The sequence below is a fragment of the Pseudophryne corroboree genome, chromosome 9 (assembly GCF_028390025.1).
Source record: "Pseudophryne corroboree isolate aPseCor3 chromosome 9, aPseCor3.hap2, whole genome shotgun sequence".
In the NCBI taxonomy this organism is placed as follows: domain Eukaryota; kingdom Metazoa; phylum Chordata; class Amphibia; order Anura; family Myobatrachidae; genus Pseudophryne; species Pseudophryne corroboree.
Window position 1 is genome coordinate 440,535,713 of NC_086452.1, and position 19,929 is coordinate 440,555,641.

The 19,929-nt window shown below is 46.2% G+C and overlaps 1 protein-coding gene across 2 annotated transcripts in view; it reads left to right on the plus strand.

The window, feature by feature from the left end:
- The first annotated feature begins 2,257 nt into the window (after nucleotides 1-2,257).
- LOC134958471 (sodium- and chloride-dependent creatine transporter 1-like) overlaps nucleotides 2,258-19,929 on the plus strand; it is a 172,954-nt gene continuing 155,282 nt past the window's right edge. The window contains exon 1 of one of the 2 annotated variants that reach the window (XM_063941115.1): nucleotides 2,258-2,908. In XM_063941115.1, coding sequence (XP_063797185.1) covers nucleotides 2,869-2,908 — 40 coding nt within the window. In that variant the 5' untranslated portion in view covers nucleotides 2,258-2,868. The remainder of the gene's footprint in view (nucleotides 2,909-19,929) is intronic. The other variant, XM_063941114.1, reaches the window with a different exon arrangement.

A 19,929-nucleotide genomic window follows, 5' to 3' on the forward strand; every position in this document is an offset into this window, starting at 1 on the left:
TTAATAAGAATATTTCATTTATTCAGATCTAGGATGTGTTATTTTAGTGTTCCCTTTATTTTTTTGAGCAGTGTATATAAAATAATATGTTCCGTCACATGGAAATATAACGTTTCAACTTATTAGCTCCTATGCAGCGATAAGATATAGACAATCATCTGCAAATCCTCTTATTAGCACTAGTTTCTGATGCTAAAAAGGGTGTGACAGCCAGGGCCGGATTAAGGTCTGTGGGGGCCCCTGGGCAACAAATTTGTGGGGCACCCACACACTGTCCTTACAACTGCAAAAAAACATTGTAGTAGGAGTACAGGATTTACCTGTCTCCTCTCCGTCCTCCTCGGCAGCTAGACGTTCCATTACAGCTGCAGCCGCCAAGGAGCTTCACTCACAGCAGTCTCGCGCAGGGCCGGTGCAAGGTCTCTCGGCACCCTAGGCAAAACTTCTGCCTACTGCCCCTTCCCCCTACCTGCCCTTCAGGAGAAAGGCATACTGTTGCTCTCCCCCACCCCGTCTGTTGTATGGCTGCTCCCATCTCCCTAGCCTGTGTGGGCTCTTGCTGCCCCCCCCCCCCACCACCACCACCACACTTTTTTAAATGTCTTCTGTTCTATCCCCCCCCTCTCCATCTGTGTGCATGTCAGCTACTCCTCTCCGCACCCCCCCCCCCCCCAGACTGCTGCTATCCCCCTCTTTTCTTATTACATGTAGGACCACACTACCTTATTCATGCAGCTGTAACAGGCCGCCCCTTCAGGTCCCGGCGCCCCTAGGCAGCTGCCTAGTGGAAGCTCCGGCCCTGGTCTCGCGAGATAATGTCTAATCTCGCGAGACTTCACACTGCAGTGAGTGAAGGGTAGATGCTAGATCCAAGTGGCCTAAAGGACCTATGATGTCAGGGGGAGGAGCCATGTCACCAGGGGGAGGAGCTAGGCCAGCAGGATAGTTCTATCCATGCCACCAACTATTACCATTAGTAACCCGTTGATGAGCGGAGCGAGCCACCGAGCCCGAAGCATGGCGAGCGTACTTTTCGGGTATCCTGTTTGGGTATGGCTCCTCCCCCTGGTGAAGTCAAAGGTCCCTTACCCCACTCCGATTTAGAACCAACCGTGAGTGAAGCTCCTTGGCGGCCGCAGCTGTAATGGAACAGCTCAGCTGCCGAGGAGGACGGAGAGGAGACAGGTAAATGCTGTACTGCTACGCCAATGTTTTTTTTGCAGTTGTGAGGACAGTGTGTGGGGGCCCCACTTGTGTGGGGGCCCCGGGACAACCGCCCCGCCGTTAATCCAGCTCTGGTGACAGCACATTAATATATAACAAACAGCAAGAGGCTGTACTTAATGCTGTGTTTGCCGCAATCATTGCACAGTCTATGGGTGGCATTAACGATAGAACAGAGCCTTTCCGGCTTCAGCAAAGCCCTCCCGATATTGAAGCGTTGTGCGCTTGCGCAGCCACACATGAGCATGTGACAGTAACCCTCACTGGTGGGTGGACAGTGGACAGTGATACTGCTGGGCCCCACCAGACAGATAAGTGATGTTAAATACCGGTGCCACAATAGTATCACTGTGTGATGCAATGATGCAAAGTATACTATTTGCAAGTATAGTAGTCAAAATGTTAAATAGAGCGCTAATTATGAAATGTAGGGTTCTATGTACTAAGCCTTGGAGACAGATAAAGTGGGCGGAGATAAAGTACCAGCCAATCAGCTCCTAATTTCCATGTTACAGGCTTTGTTTGAAAAATGACAGTTAGGAGCTGATTGGCTGGTACTTTATCTCCGCCCACTTTATCTCTCTCCAGGCTTAGTACAGATACCGTTAAATATTGTGCGGACAAATCTTTTAAATGCTCAGCAAAGCCCTCCTTATATCTTTAAATCTTGCCCTTTAATACAATATATATATATATATATATATATGGTGAGCAAATAAATATTTTTGTGTATATAAATCCATTCTGACACTGCTGCAAAGTAGTTGGTTAGGCTACACAGGGTGAAGTGAATCTATTTAAGGTACCAATAAGCGGGGGGTAAGTATCACAGGATGAGGAAAGGCTGTGCTAGAGGCTACAGCACATACAATGTGTGCCAGTGGTCGCAGAGGATGAGAAGGCTGATCTGACATTTGCTCGTCCAGATGTTTTAATTCCAGGAGACGCACTGAATAGAGGAGGACAGATGGCATCGCTCCCTCCTGGCATCAGCGGAGAGCGTGCCTGCCTTCCAGCATCCGAAGGGTGCAGGGGTGGACCCTGGAGCCTGGGCTAGCTTGCAGAGGAATGCCAGGCAGGTGTATGTGGCTCAGTGGATGCTGTCAGACCAGCAGAGGCCTCTGACCAATCAGCAGAGACTGGGAGGGAGAGAGGGAGAGCTGCTGGGATTTTTTTTTTTTCTTCCCTTCCCTATTTCCATTCTTTATTTGGAGACGGAGGACTCAGTGCTTGTGAGACACCGAGGGTGATGGAGAACGATCGCACACAAAGCCTGATTTCCCATCTCTGAACCAGCTCTCTCCTGCAGCTAGCCGCTCGCTGACGCTTCATTCCCACATTCCGAAACTTCATCAATGCGGTTCTTCAGACTTACCTTCAAGTGTTTTGTGGATTGTTTCTGAACCCCCTCCCTAGCCCCCCACGGTTCTCTCTTGTCTTTTTCTTTTATTCCTAAATTATTTAATAATTTTATTTTTCTTTCTTTTTTAAACAAAAAGAAAAAAAAAAAGAAAAAAAAAAGAGACTGACTACACGAGTATATTTTTTATCTGCGGCGGGAAAAAAAAGAGAGAGAAATATATATATATTAAAAATATATATATACGTACTGTATAGATACATATATACAGCCCTCTGCAAATAATGCGAAGTATAGCATCACCACCAAAAGAGAAGAGCGCAGGTATGTTTAAAATAACTATATGTATGTGTGTATATATATATATATACTGTGTATATGCAATAAATGTGAATATATCGAATTCATTGTGACGTATTAGAATATACAGTTTTAAATGAACCAGTGTTAAATGCTTCTATGTAAAAAATAAAATGAAGATTTATTTGATAGATAGATAGATGGATATAGACTATCTATCTATCTATCTATCGATAGTATCTATCTATCTCTATCGATAGTCTGTCTCATATCTATATCTATCTAACTATCGATAATCTGCCTCATATCTATCTATATCTATCATCTATTTATCGATAGTTTATCTCTATCTATGATAGTCTATCTCATATCTAAGTCTGTCTCATATTTGACTCTATTAAATTCATATCTATAGCTATCATCTATCTATCGATAGTTTATGTCTATCTATCTATCTATCTATCTATCGATAGTCTGCCTCATATTTATCTCTATCTATCTATCTATCTATCTATCTATCTATCTATCTATCTATCTATCTATCTATCTATCTATCTATCCCCAGTTCCATTTCACATGAGCGTTTCCCTACATGCTTGGCGCTGGATGGCACAGCAGTGTCGCTATGAGTAGGCTCTGCAGATGTGTGATGGCTCTGCTTACGTCTCCTCAGACACGTACTGTGTGGAGGGAGCTTCATTCAAGACACTGTACGCCACTAGGATGGCTACGTAGGCATGTTTTGCAGTCCGTCATCCTTCATACGAGGGGATTATAGTATCCAGGCTGGCTGGGGTGGGTGCCGTGCCTTCAGTTCTGGATGAAAAGACACCTCGCTGCCGCCTTGTCAGTATTCATGACGATGGTTGGAGCACAATGCAGCTCCCCTCCCCCGCTGTATTGTGTGCCCATCTCCAAATTGCTTTTCGTGACACATTCAGTGTTCCGAAAAATTGTATCAGGTTTATGTACTGTACAGTCTACATCTGTTATTACAGATACGCATTATAGCCAGAAAGAGCAATACGTACATATGTCATTTATATTATTACCAGTTATTTATATAACGCACACATATACCGCAGCGCTTTACAGAGGACATGTAGCACCCGCATTAGTCCCTGCCTTACACTCCATATTCCCCGCCACATATATACACTAGGGTTAATGTGTTTGAAGCCAATGAATCTATATTTTTGGATTGTGGGAGCAAGCCACAAGCAAACACATGGGGAGCACATACAAACCCCATACATATAATGCCCTGGTGGGAAACAAACCCAGAACCTCAGTACTGTAAAGCAGCAATGCTAACCACTGTGCCACCACATATAATACATAAGTGCTAATATATGAGGTAGTGCACTCCGTACCGATAATTACATAACTACTAGAAGGCACTGGAGAATTCTGTGACCATATAAAAGCATTGAGACTGGAGGGTGGCTGCTTTCATATAGACTGATATGACAACTAGAGGCTAATTTATCAACGAGTGATAAAACTTGTCGTGAATGATAAAACTCGTTGCGTATGTTAAATGGTGCTCCAGCCAATCAGCACCCAATTGTCATGTGTTCAGCTCCTGTCATGTGTTTGACAAATGACAGTTGGGAGCTGATTGGCTGGAGGACCATTTATCATACTCTACACAATGAGTTTTATCACTCGTTGATAAATGGGCCCCCTGATATCGATAACGCTGTAGCATTATTCCATATAAGACACGTTTTGTGTAACGATCACTGTGACATCAGAATTTTCAATTTATTCCAATATTTATTACAGGTGTTACTACGTATATCATATACGGGGAGATTTATCAAAGCTTGGAGAGGGATAAAGTAATAACCAGCTACTAAATGCCATGTTACAGGCTGTGTTTGAATTACAGAAGCTGATTGGCTGGTACTTTATCTCTCTCCAAGCTATGATAAATCTCCACTACAGTTTGGAAAACTAATGGTTCAAATAATAGCATCACCGTGAACACACTGATGTTCTTGTATCACACTGATGTTCTTGTATGACCTGTAGAGTGTCAGCTTTTCAGGTGAGGGCTGGGTGCTTGCTATTATGCACCCTACAAGACGGGACTTGCAGACTGGCTGCTAAAGAGAACTGCGACATCGTCAGCGCCTCCAGCCTGTTAGCAGGCACAAGGCACCATTGAATAGCCGAGTATTATTTTGAAACATTTGTATTGCAGCCAGTGCTAATGTTATTCATTGATTTCCATTAAAGGGAATGAGAATATTGGCTGCGCCCCAGTAGGTGCCATCTCCAGAGTCACGCGCTGAAGGGGGTATGGCTGATGGGGGCAGACTTCTGTAAATAGTAAGGGAAATTAACCCTGCCCATGCCTCAAGAAATCACTTGGTACATTGTGGCAGATGTATTAAGCCTGGAGAAGTGATAAATAATGCACCAGCCAATCAGCTCCTAACGGTCTATTTACATATTGGAGCTGATTGGCTGGTGCGTTATCTCCTTGCACTTTTCACTGCTTTATCATTTCTCCAGCCTTAATACGTCTGTCCCACTTTCACTGTTGACCTCCCGACCGCGTACCATAGTAGACTAGACCCGCAGTAATTTGCTCTACATAATTTATTTAAAGGTAAATTACTGTCCAAATATTAAAAATAGGAAAATATGCTTCATTATCCCACTCCTATAGATCAGGGTCGTTCTACTCTAATACAGAAATACTCCCCCATCACGTCATGTTTTGAGGGTTTCAGATGAGTTGATGAGTCTCTTATTAATAGAGGCAGAGTCGGACTGGCCCACAGGGGAACAGGGGAAACCACCTGCCTGTGGGCCCACCTCCTCCTCTAGGGATTAGGTTCCAGGCTGTGTCCTAGTGCACTTTAATTATACATAATACATATGTTGCCTTATGCTGCACAGGACTATGGGCCCAGCCCATGCACTCTCTTACGGTTAGCTGGGCCTCTGTGGTGGTTGGCCACACCTCCACTATTGCCTGGCCACACCCTTAAGCATGGGCCCCTACCACTGCATTTCCCCGGTGGGCCCTTCTTGCCCCAGTCCGACACTGAATAGAGGAATCCATTTATGAAAATGACTAAGACTATGGGGGTAATTCCAAGTTGATCGCAGCAGGAATTTTGTTAGCAATTGGGCAAAACCATGTGCACTGCAGGGGGGGCAGATTTAACATGTGCAGAGAGAGTTAGCTTTGGGTGTGGTGTGTTCAATCTGCAATCTAATTTGCAGTGTAAACATAAAGCAGACAGTATTTACCCTGCACAGAAACAAAATAACCCACCCAAATCTAACTCTCTCTGCACATGTTACATCTGCCTCCCCTGCAGTGCACATGGTTTTGCCCAACTGCAAAAAAAATTCCTGCTGCGATCAACTTGGAATTACCCCCTAAGTCTTGGAATGGTCACCTTCTGAGGGTTCTTTAATGTGTCCAGAGACACCCTAGACCAGTGGTGTATCAATAATGGGTGCAGGGGGGCCCCACACCGCACACCCTGCGTCCATTTATTGAATACTTACCCGCCAGAGTTCTACGCCTGCAGCAGCAGTGCTGCACAAATCACCGGGGAAAATAGTACAGCGGCCATTTCTCCGGCATTTCACACTTGCGCAGTAGGAAAATCACCGAGCCATATTCCCGGTTACCTGCGCATATGCACTAGACTCTGGCACAGTGCTAGGTGTATACGTTCAGCGCGCAGGCCGTAAGGATGCTGGCAGTTGAAATCCCGGGCCGGAAATCCTGACACGCGGACAAAATACCGACGCCAGAACTCCGACATGAGTCAAATTGCAGACACCGGAGTCCCGAACGCCAACATCCCAAACGTAAGTATCCCGGGAACGCTTAGGTTTAAGCTGCGCCGAGGAAGGTTGGTTAGGTTTAGGCGCCACCGGGGAGGGTTGGGGGTGAGGTAAGTATACTTACCTGACCCCTGTCGGGCTCTTCTCCATCGGGATCGACCGCCAGCATCCCGAACGCCGGTAAAATGTATCACAACCATGCTAGGGTTTCCCAGTGGTCCTAGTGCTCAGTCTACAGTGCTGCCATGTAGAAAAGAGGGAGCCCGGACAGAGACTGCACACGGTCCCCCTCCTCTCTTAATATACTTCTGCTCTAGACACGCCCTCAACTGCTCCACCCTCCCTAACCACACCCACTCGCATCCCTTTAAACGTAACCCACTCCCCCTCCTGGTCCTATTCGTTCTCACTGTGCACAATAGGTGTGACATGCGGGTGTGGTTCGTTTTATCGACAGTGTCTAGGTTGACAATGTTTAGGTCGACCACTATAGATCGACAGTCACTAGGTCGACATGGATGGAAGGTCGACAGGGTTGCTAGGTTGACAGGTCTAAAGGTCGACATGAGGATTTTTTTATTTTTTTTGGTGTCGTTTTCTTTGTAAAGTGACCGGGATCCCAAATTAGTGCACCGCGTCCCCTCGCATGGCTCGCTTCGCTCGCCATGCTTCGGGCATGGTGCCTTCGCTCCGCTACCGCTTTGCTCGGCACACTTTACCGTTCCAATCGTAGTCCACGTGGATCGTTAAGTATGAAAAAATCCCCCCCCAAAAAATGTGAAAAACTCATGTCGACCTTTAGACCTGTCGACCTAGCACATGTCGACCTAGAAACCCTGTCGACCTTCCATCCATGTCGACCTAGTGACTGTCGACCTATAGTGGTCGACCTAAACATTGTCGACCTAGACACTGTCGATCTTCAGACCGGATCCCGTGACATGCGCACACCGGCCACAAATAGATCATTACTCAAACATGAAGACGTAGGGCATACCTCCCAACTCTCCCGATTTTCGTGGGACAGTCCCGTTTTTTTCGTGACTGTCCCACTGTCCCACCCGTGGGCTGCAGTGTCCAGCGGGGGCGGGGGGGGGGGGGGGGGGGTGGGAGGCAGCTGGGAGGCTCCTGTCAGTCACTGCTCTGCCTATCAGAACAGCGTCTATTCACTGGAGACGGAGAGACGGGGCATGCCTGCAGCTCACAGAACGCTGGCCATGCCCCCATGGTAACAGAAAACAAGGGCGTGACTCGCGATCGCGGCATCCCCCGAAACCATGCCCCTTTTCTTCGGGCCACACCCCCTTTTGGGCAGCCGTGGGCCTTATTGTCCCTCATTCTTTTCTACCAGTGTCGGGAGGTATGCAGACCTGATCGCTAGCAGCTGATTTTTGCAGTCCTGCGATCAGATCGTCGCCGCCTACAGAGGGAGTGTATTTTCACTGTGCAGGTGTGCGATCGCATTTGTGTAGCAGAGCTGCACAAACTGATTTACTCAGCCGCTGCGATCACATCAGACTTTTTTTCGGGACCGGATTTGACACCCTCCCTGAAAACGCTCGAGTCCGCCTGTGTTTTTCCGGACAATCACTGAAAACGGTCAGTAGCCACCCACGAACGGCCTCTTCCTGTCAATCTCCTTGCGACCGCCCGTGCAAATGGATCCTTCGCACAATCCCGTTGCTAACCGGGGATCCCCGTTGCAGCCGTACGCGGCGCAGTGCGGTGCATACACATGTGCAGTTGGGATCTGACCGCCCGCTGTGGGAAAACGCACAGCAGCGCTCAGATCTAAATTAGGCCCCTAATCTCAAGCAGCATCCAACTTTATAATATATATAATGATACATCCCAATGCTAAAATCACGATATTAGCCTGTTTTTGCTGTGCGGTAATCTACTGCCGGCAATAGGATACGCACAATGGGGGTCATTCCGAGTTGTTCGCTCGTTATTTTTTTTGTCGCAACGGAGCGATTAGTCGCTAATGCGCATGCGCAATGTCCGCAGTGCGACTGCGCCAAGTAAATTTGCTATGCAGTTAGGTATTTTACTCATGGCATTACGAGGTTTTTTCTTCATTCTGGTGATCGTAATGTGATTGACAGGAAGTGGGTGTTTCTGGGCGGAAACTGGCCGTTTTATGGGAGTGTGTGATAAAACGCTGCCGTTTCTGGGAAAAACGCGGGAGTGGCTGGAGAAACGGGGGAGTGTCTGGGCGAACGCTGGGAGTGTTGGTGACGTCAAACCAGGAACGAAACTGACTGAACTGATCGCAGATGCCGAGTAAGTGTGGAGCTACTCAGAAACTGCTAAGAAGTGTCTATTCGCAATACTGCTAATCTTTCGTTCGCAATTTTGATATGCTAAGATTCACTCCCAGAGGGCGGCGGCTTAGCATGTGCAAAGCTGCTAAAAGCAGCTTGCGAGCGAACAACTCGGAATGACCCCCCATAGACGCAACATTATAAGAGCCCAAGCCAGTTGTTGAAGTGGACCCCACGCCGTCGCCTACACACAGCTGGGTGAATAAATATTCTGACCTGGCAATTCCCCAACACCCAGTATTGCATGAATGTTAAGGCGCTGTCTCACTGCTGCCTCACAAACTTTGCGGCCTTGTTTGCCCTGTTTTGTACCTTTCAAGGTATGACACTGTGGAAACTTTGTGGAGCTTTATAAATAAATTACCAGCCCATCAAAATGACGGAACAACATAACAGTAATTTCAGCGCCTGCGGCTGTGCGCATCTGAACGGAGAAACACTTAAATCGCTCCATCGGGCGCCATCTACATACCACTTGAATTCCCCCCATAGAGGTGAGGAGCAGCATTAGCCTTTTATTATATCGTATGCTAATGATAATAATACAACAATGGTAATAGTCGGCACCCTCAGCCCACGTAACAGGACAATTCCACTGTGTGTCATTAACTGGTCAACTGCAATTTTATTCCCTTTAGAAGAGAACTCTGAGGAAACAAATGGTTTTGTCAGTAAAATCTCCTTTCCCGCAACGCAAGGAGATCTGATACACTCAGGGGCGGATCCAGAAGAAAATGAAAGGGGGGGCCCCATGATAGGGGAACGGTAATAGTTATATTTACATGCACCTAAGGCACCCAGGTGCTCCCAGATAAGAGGAGTGGTATCACAGGGGGCGTGACCACACAGAATACGCCATCAGGTAATGATTGGCTGTAGGAGCGCATCCTGGTTTATTGCCAATATTTCACCCTGATGAAAAGGCTGATTAGGCCTTTAAATGTTGGTCACCTGTTCTATTAGTTATGGGAGCCTGGAAGACACCCCAGCACAATATAATTATTATAGTTTATAGTTGGTGGTGGCAGGTGCAGCATACCTTGTTTTGGGCTCTGCAGTGAGACTCAGACTGCAGGACATGAACTGCACATCTTTGATTAGCAGAAGCAGCCAGCTGGATCTCCAACAAGCAGCATAAGACATCTGCAGGACAGCCCTGTCACAATCACACGGGCCACCTTCTCAAAGCTGAGGCTGAGTGTGACTGCACCTAGCATGGTGGTAAAGGAAGTGGAGGAGGAAGCGCTGCGTAACTGTGAGGTGCAGTGAGGGGTAATGAAGCCTTCTGCACTGTCATAAGTAACAGTCTTACTCGATGCTGGCATTTGAACCCCGCGCCTGGGCTGGACTCTGGCTGGCTGGCAGTGGGGGAGGTAGGTTGCAGTGTGAGCAGGGTGAGGCTGGAGCAGCTCCAGCCTCCCCATTGGTTACCACACGGACTTGCTGTTAGAGCAGCGGCGGGTCCTAGTGCCTGACGGCTCTTTCATCAAATCTGACTGACGGAAATAGCAGTAGTGCTGCTGCTGTTCTCCTTTAAAAAAAAAAAAAAAGAAATGACGGGGGGGGGACACGGGCCCGAGTGCCCCCCTCCCTGGATCCGCCTATGGATACACTGGATACCTGTGATTTGTAAAGGGTCAAACGCTGTTATCTACTCACCATATATTTCCTAGCTACTGATTGTCTCGCGGGCCCATTTGAGCCCATACAAGCTGCCATTTAGGGCCGGTGTGGCGTCACTGCCAGTAGCGCATGCAGGGGGGGTTTCTGAGTACCCAGAAACTCCCTTCCCTTCAACAGAGGAGAGAGAGCGCGGGCCCGATATTACCAAGCCCCACCCCTGCACTGCAACTTGCTGCGATTCGTGTGTGCATGGGGAGGAGTGTCATTTTGATCCCACCACCTCCCAAAAGACCCGAGAATCGCAGCATTTTGTTACTAGGGAGCAGGGTTCAGTAATATTGTGTGTGTGTGTGTGTGTGTGTGTGTGTGTGTGTGCGTGTGCGTAATGTATGTGTGACTGGAACATACGTGTGTGTGTGTGTGTGTGTGTGTGTGTGTGTGTGTGTGTGTGTGTGTGTGTGTGACTGGGACATACGTGTGTGTGTGTGCGTGTGTAATGTACGTGTGACTGGGACATACATGTGTGTGTGTTTGTTCCCCCCGGATAGATCCTGCGTTTGCCCCTGCATTGGCTGGCACAATTGCACCATGTATGGTCACCTTTAGGCTGATTACAGCTCGGAGCTCCTGGGTGTTATTGTGGTTCGAGATTTGTCTCCACATCCCAAACAAGTACAGGGTGTCAGGGAGGTTATTTTAAGTACCATTGCAGGCAGTCAGCGTTCCCAGCTATGTTGTTGCCAGCAATCAAATAAAAAGAGACGGCTGATTGCCGGGTTCACAACATGTTTACTAGAGTAACCTGCGAGGCGGCCCTGATGTGCGCAATTTCATGAGAACGCAACTTACCGTTAGTTGCACCATTGAAACATTCGCCTGCCCTGTCTGAGTATGGCGCCATAAGGGACAGGTTTACCTTCTCTGCATGCCACCACTTTTAGCGACGCTCCCATAAGATGCATCATCTCTGTGCATCTTTGTAGCCACCTCCCTGTTACCTCCCAGTCAGCGCCCTGGAGCGCCTCTTGCATTACTGCTACTGTGCATCTAAATCTATACTGCAACTCTGTATGCAAGATGCGCTGTGTGACTCAGAAGCATGCGCTGATGAAAGAACGACAACTATTTGCGTGTATATCGGAATAGTATCCTAATAAGGGCCAAAGGGCCTAATTCAGACCTGATCGCTAGGGTGCATTTTTTGCATCCCTGCAATCAGGTAGTCGCCGCTTACAGGGGGAGGGGTAATCGCTGTGCATGGGTGCGATCGCATGTGCAGGAGAGCTGCACAAACAGAAGTTGTGCCGTCTCTGCACAGCCCAGGGCTTACTCCTCCAGTGCGATGATCGGGGCCGAAGCTGACGTCAGACACCCTCCCTTCAAACACCTGGTCCCTCCTGCGTTTCTCCGGACACTCCCTGAAAACTGTCAGATGCCACCCACAAATGGCCTCTTCCTGTCAGTCACCTTGTGATCACCTGTGCAATCGCTTTTTACGCCCATCCCGTCGGTATGCACCGATGCCAGGTGCGGTCGTCCGATGCACCGGTGCATTGCGATGCATACACATGCGCAGTACAGACCCGATCGCTCGCTCAGCAGCGATTGGGTCTGAATTAGGCCCATAGTCAGTAAAGCAGATGATATTGGGGGGTGTTAAGCAAGGTCCCTCTACCAGTCTCTATCATTTATTTAATTAGCAGTGGTGGCTGCTCGTAGACCGAACACATTGCATGGGGGTGGCCATTAACACATATAAACATACAGGAAATGTTGCATGTAATATATGTGCTGACTGCCTTACCCCGGGAATCAGCAGCGCTGTGTTTCATTGATCTGCCTCCGCAGCCGAAACCCCAACCGTTATGCTTCTCTTTCCTCTATAAGCCCGCCCCCAGTGAAACTAGCCAATGGGTGAGTCTAGGGGCGGGCTAATGCGGGATAAAGTGTCCCAAGTGCACTTACTTTAGTTAACAAATTAACAATCAGTGTTCTGGTAAGAACATAACTAAAGGAACTATGAAGATCTGGACAATGGGGGTCATTCCGACCCGTTCGCACGCAGCGGTTCTTCGCTGCCGTGCGAATGGGTCGGAAAAGCGCATGCGCGGTAGACGCATTGCGCATGTGCGTTGTTGCCTGGCGACGATCATAGCTGGCCCGCGATGCCGCCAGCGAGAAAAGTGATCACAGCGGCGATCGCAAGAAGACGGACAGGCGGGAGGCGTTCCGGGGTGGATACTCACCATTTTCCAGGCGTGGTGAGTCCAACGCAGGCGTGTCCAGGCGTTTGGAGGGCGGATATCTGACGTCACAGCCGGGACCTTCATCGCTGGATCCGTCGCACAGGGTAAGTAGCTGCAGGGCTAGTCTTGTTTTACTTGAAACTCTTTTAGCATAGCAGGGCTGCACAAGCGATTGCAGCCCTGCTATGCTAAAATACACTCCCCTATAGGCGGCGTCTAGTTGATCACAAGAGCAGCAAAAAGTTGCTACGTGCGATCAACTCGGAATAACCCCCAGTGTGAGAGTACTATATCACATTAGACGCCCACCTGGCCAAGATAAAAGGGTTGAAAAATAGGGACAAAGGGGGTAATTCCAAGTTGATCGCAGCAGGAATTTTGTTAGCAGTTGGGCAAAACCATGGCCCTCATTCCGAGTTGTTCGCTCGCAAGCTGCTTTTAGCAGCATTGCACACGCTAAGCCGCCGCCTACTGGGAGTGAATCTTAGCATAGTAGATTTGCGAACGAAAGATTAGCAGATTTGCGAATAGACAGTTCTTAGCAGTTTCTGAGTAGCTCGAGACTTACTCTGCCACTGCGATCAGTTCAGTCAGTTTCGTTCTTGGTTTGACGTCACAAACACACCCAGCGTTCACTCAGACACTCCCCCGTTTCTCCAGCCACTCACGCATTTTTCCCAGAAACTGCAGCGTTATTTCGCACACACCCATAAAATGGCCAGTTTCCGCCCAGAAACACCCACTTCCTGTCAATCACACTACGATCACCAGAACGAAGAAAAAACCTCGTAATGCCGTGAGTAAAATACCCAACTTTACTTGGCGCAGTCGCACTGCGGACATTGCGCATGCGCATTAGCAACTAATCGCTCCGTTGCGAAAAAAAAATAACGAGCGATCAACTCGGAATGACCACCCATGTGCACTGCAGGGGAGGCAGATATAACATGTGCAGAGAGAGTTAGATTTGGGTGTGGTGTGTTCAATCTGCAATCTAATTTGCAGTGTAAAAATAAAGCAGCCAGTATTTACCCTGCACAGAAACAAAATAACCCACCCAAATCTAACTCTCTCTGCACATGTTATATCTGCCTCCCCTGCAGTGTGCATGGTTTTGCCCAACTGTTAACAAAATTCCTGCTACGGTCAACTTGGAATTACCCCCAAAATGTCTGCAATTGTAATTGCTACCGAACAATTTGCTTTATTTCCAGATCAGAAGGAGGCACTAAATTCCAACCTGCTTCCCTTTTAGAGAATAGAGAACTAAAAAAACTAAAGCTAAAAATTACACAGAAAAGTAAATGACCTGTTTGTAAATTAAAAAATAACAATAAAAAGGTCATAGTTACATCTTACGTACTTTTAAATATAATACGGTGTAAACCTGTACAGTAATTCTATCAAAGGTATGTTCTGCGTCTTCCAGCATGTATTATATATACAGTTAGTGGTGCGTATTTGTTAAAGGCGATTGAACAGTTTTTATTACTGAAATCATGATATCATTTCCCCATTTATCTGCATTTGGTAACATGTGTCACAGGGACAGAGATTAAGGTGATTGAGTTCCGGGTCCACAGACACAATATCCAACTGTTCTATATCTGCATCGTGGAAACTTCTTAATATCTTCATTGCACCCGCACATTATAGCGGATAGAGGTGCCAGCTTGTGCCACCCATTACAGGGGCCAGGGGTGCTGACTGATTTATGCTTCTCTACTGAACAAAGATGTTGTACTTAGCTGGGCTGAGATAATTCACTCGCCAGTAATGGAAGCAGCTGCTTCAAACGTTCATGCCCTTGTAGGTTTACTATAACCCTTTTTATACACATTGGTAATTTCTTAAGAGGTTTTAATACAGGCAATAACTTTCCTAACTTGTACTATGGGGGTCATTCCAAGTTGTTCGCTATGCTGCGATTTGCTGCTAAATGCGCATGGTACGCAGAGCGCATGCACTAAGTTATTTAACACAAAACTTAGTAGATTTGCTGGTGTTCGTGCGACGCTTTTTAGTCGCACTGCTGATCGGTGAGTGATTGACAGGAAGTGGTTGTTTCTGGGTGGTAACTGAGCGTTTTCCGGGAGTGTGCTAAAAAACGCAGGCGTGTCAGGCAAAAACGTGGGAGTGTCTGGAGAAACGGGGGAGTGGCTGGCCGAACGCAGGGCGTGTTTGTTGTGACGTCAAACCAGGAACTAAACGGACTGAGGTGATCGCAATCTAGGAGTAGGTCTGGAGCTACTCAGAAACTGCAGAGAATTATTTAGTAGCAGTTCTGCTAATCTTTCGTTCGCTATTCTGCTAAGCTAAGATACACTCCCAGAGGGCGGCGGCCAGGCGTGTGCAATGCTGCTATAAGCAGCTAGCGAGCGAACAACTCGGAATGAGGGCCTATGTGCGTATTACATGAGAAAATGTCATGTTTATAAATAAAACCAAAACCAAAACACAGGGGTTGGCGCACATCTCTACTATCTATCTATCTATCTATCTATCTATCTATCTATCTATCTATCTATCTATCTATCTATCTATCTATCTCTATATCTCTATCTATCTATCTATCCATACACACGCACAACTTGTGGTTATGGGTTATAGCTACTCAGAGGTTCTTTAAGAGAAGAGGGGGCTGTGTGCAGGCTCTGATTGGGCCCCCTCCTCTCTGGCGGTGCGGTAGACTATGGCACTGTGCATGAATGCGTGAATCACCGGAAAATGGCTGCTGGGGCCATTTTTTTCGACGGGCCGGTGAGTATAATTAAATGGGTGCAGGGTGTGCAGTGTGTGTCCCACCCTAGACCCAGGGGCCCCTGTGCACCGCACACCTTGCACTTATTTATAGATAATGCAGCTACTTACCTCTATGGGGGGTATTCACTGACATTACTGTTATGTTGCTCCATCATGTTGACGGGCAGATAACTAATATAAATATATATTTATTTTTGCATAGTTACAGATACCTGAGCAGCAGTTTTTGTGAATTTTGAATATTGGGCTTTAGTCAATGTTATAGGGGTCTGAAAGTGAGTTTATTAGTGGATGGAAACGTTCTCCACAGCTGCCAGTGAAGCATACTTGCCTACCTGACCCTCTCCATGAGGGAGAAAATACTCTGTTTCTGGACTTTCCTGGTAATGTATGATTGCCATCACCTGTGGTGAAACACCTTTCTTATCAATTAACTAGCTCACCGGGGGGGGAGATGTACTAAGCCTGAAAAGTGATAAATATCACAGTGATAAAGCACCAGCCAATCGGCTCCTAACTGCCATGTTACAGTCTGTGTTTGAAAAATTACAGTTAGGAGCTGATTGGATGGTACTTTATCACTGTGATATTTATCACTTTTCAGGCTTAGTACATCTGGCCCCACAGGTGATGGCAATCATACATTACCAGGACAGTCCAGGGACAGAGCGTTTTCTCCCTCATGGAGAGGGTCAGGTAGGCAAGTATGCAGTGAAGCCGCAGGGTAGTGGGCTGGAAGCAGTCCCATACTGTGCCTGTCGGTTACCTCATAGATGTGGGCTAAAACCACTCCCACATCTGTCAGTGAAGACTCATGGCTTTGCCATGGCGGCAAAGATCCGATGGTGTTGTTACAATGTTTTGGGGGTTTTTTGTGCATAGTGCTTAGCTCCCCCCCCTTTGCTGCCACTTAGCTCGAGCCTCCTTCCATGATTAACTCACTACATTCATCAAGACATGTGCTGAGCAGTTGGCTGGGATTTTTACTATAATTTTTAACCTTTCTCTTGCCACTTGTCATGTGCCTAAGTGTTTTAAGTCATCTATTATTGTCCCGGTCCCCAAAAATGGTAAGGCCAGTGAGCCAAACGATTACCGACCAATTGCTCTGACATCTCTTATAATGAAGGCCTTTGAAAGATTGGTTATGGGACACATAAAAAAAAGTATCCCAGCCAATCTGGATCCTTTTCAATTTGCATATAAAGCAAATAGGTCGACAGATGACGCTGCTATCACCTTGATTCATCGTGTGGCTACCCATCTAGAATCCACATGTTCCTCTGCGAGAATTTTGTTCGTGGATTACAGTTCGGCATTTAATACAGTAATCCCAACATCATTAGTGTTTAAATTATCTGAGTTGGGATTGAATAACTTTGTATGTAGATGGATCTTGGATTTCTTGACTAACAGGCCCCAATCTGTTAGATTGTACAATTCCCTGTCAAGCGAACTTGTAATTAGTACAGGGGTGCCTCAGGGTTGTGTACTGAGTCCCCTGCTGTACTCTCTGTTTACCTATGATTGCCATTCAAATTCGGAGTCAGTTCACATTATTAAATTTGCCGATGATATCGCAGTCGTAGGTTTAATAAGTAAGGACGATGAGTCAGAATATAGATCTGAGGTCGCTAGGTTAGAAGCTTGGAGTCAAACTAATCACTTAATTTTAAATGTAAAAAAAACAAAAGAAATGATTGTAGATTTTAGGAAAATTCACATGCAGCCTTCTTGTCCCCTAGTCGTAAATAACCAGGTTGTGGAGACAGTTGAGTCCTTTAAATTCCTGGGTATTAACATCTCCAATGACCTGTCTTGGGGTATCCATACACGATGTGTTGTTAAAAAATCTCAACAACGCCTGTTTTTATTGAGGAAAATGCGCATGGCAGGGATACGTAAGGAGATTTTAGTAAACTTTTATTCAGCAATTTTAGAGAGTGTCCTCACATACGGAATTATAGTATGGTTTGGAAACTGTACTGCTATAGAACGTAAGTCCCTTCAGAGAGTGGTTAAAACTGCAAGTAGAGTAATTGGAGTCAGCCTGCCCTGTATTCAGGATATATATGAAAAAAGGCTCCTCACTAAGGTGAAAAGTATTCTGGGAGATCTATCTCATCCAAATGGGGGGATGTTTTCTGTGTTGCCATCTAATAGGCGTTACCGTTCTATTCTTTGTCGGACAAACCGGTTAAGGGGTAGTTTTTTCCCAAAAGCAATAAACATGTTAAACCAGATAGGACCGAGATAAATTGACAATTGGGAATGTCTTGGGTTTAGGAGTGCTCTCTTCGTTCTGTTCTTATGGTCTCTGTATATGCTTGCTTTTTAGTTTCGTTGATTGTTCATTGAACTATTGATGACAATAAAGTATTATTATTATTATTATTCATGTGTCTCACAGGAGTGATATCAAACGATAATTGTAAAGGACCAATTTCACCATCGACGTTGACCAGCAATTATGAACCATTCGATGGCCATCCCTAGCTAGTGGGCTGAACCTACTCCCACATCTGTTAGTAAAGCCTCAGAGTAATGACTTGAGCACTGCCTCCTGAGACACGGAGATCCTCTGGGAGTGGGCCACACAAAGCACTCCGAGCCTCTCTGACGGACTCTCAGAGACTCTGGGGGACGTGCAGAAGTTGCCCATAGCAACCAATGGACTTCTTTCTCTCATTTTATAGCATATACTTGATAAATGCCACCTCTAAGTTGATTGGTTGCTATTGGCAACTTCTCCAATAGTCAACTTCTCCACTCTTTACACTGCTTGAAGCATCTCCCCCCTCTAGGGGCGCAGACTGACAGTTATACTAGTCTCACCATACTATACGGTCTATTCATGAAGCAGTGAAAAGTGTGGAGAAGTGAGCCTGTGGATAAGTTGACCATGGCAACCAATTAGCACTGAACTAACATTTATAATTTGAATACTATATAATTGTATGGAGCAGCTGATTGGTTGCCATGGGCACCTTCTCCACAAGCTCACTTCACCACTCTTTTCACTGTTTCATGAATAGACCCCTATTATGCCTTTAAACCGGGGCACTCATGGATTACACAGGTTCTGTGGCTGATTAAAACTAGGTGAAATGTAGGCTTGAAGTCAGCCAGCCACAGAACCTGTGTAATTCATGAGTGTCCAGTTTAAAGGGATAGTATGATAATCCTAGTTATAGCATACATTATTTCACTGCACATTTTTGTTTATTAGTATGAGAGCTGCAATGTTGTCCAGCAGGGCCAAATGAAAAATCAGAGCAATGCCAACCAGTACCAAACAGTCATAAAACAAATGTAGAATACTTGTACCATAGTAACAAGCAATTACTTCACAACAGACTAAAGTGCCTCCTGCACACAATGAAGATGTCCAGTTGCTAGGAAGCAGTGACATCACTGTAGCACTTTCTGACTAATATTCATGAGGCCTGACTAATATTCATGAGACTTGTCTTATATTCATTAGGTGCTGGTTCTCAGTAATTTGATAGAGTGTCGACAAAATGGCTGCTTCTATTTTGTATAGATGACTGCCCAACAATATACACCATTGTGTTACTTGTCAAATGGCATATTAAAACTAGTTTACATGTGTTTATGTATTATACATGTGTTTATATATTATATATATATATATATATATATATTCTATGTACACATATAAAATAAATACAAATATTAAACAACCATTCCCCCCACTTTAATAGGCATGTATTGCATATCAGTCACTAGTCTATATATAGCTTCATACATGTTTACTTTCACAATGCATATATACTGTAACCAGGGCCGAATTCCGTCACCCCCCCCCCTCCCTTTCCCCCTTCATCACGTCATTGCCCCCTTCATTTCGGGTGCTAGTCCGGATGCCCCGAGACCACCAAAGCAGCCCCAACCTCACCCTACTACCAATTTGCTGCCAATTGTCTTACCCCCATCATTTGCTAAATAAAATGTATATACTGTGTGTGTGTGTGTGTGTGTGTGTGTGTGTGTGTGTGTGTGTGTGTGTGTGTGTGTGTGTCTGTGTGTATATATATATATATATATATGTAGTTGTAATGACGGAAAAAGAAAGAATCATCTGGCCCTTATCAGCCAGGTGTCCGGCCCCCCAGCAAGTGCCGCCCCTAGGCACGTGCCTCACGTGCCTAGTGCGAAGTCCGCTACTGACTGTAACAAATACCTAGTCATCTATTATAAATTATATCGGTCTGAGTATTCTCTTTGTGGCTGTAATTACTGTAAG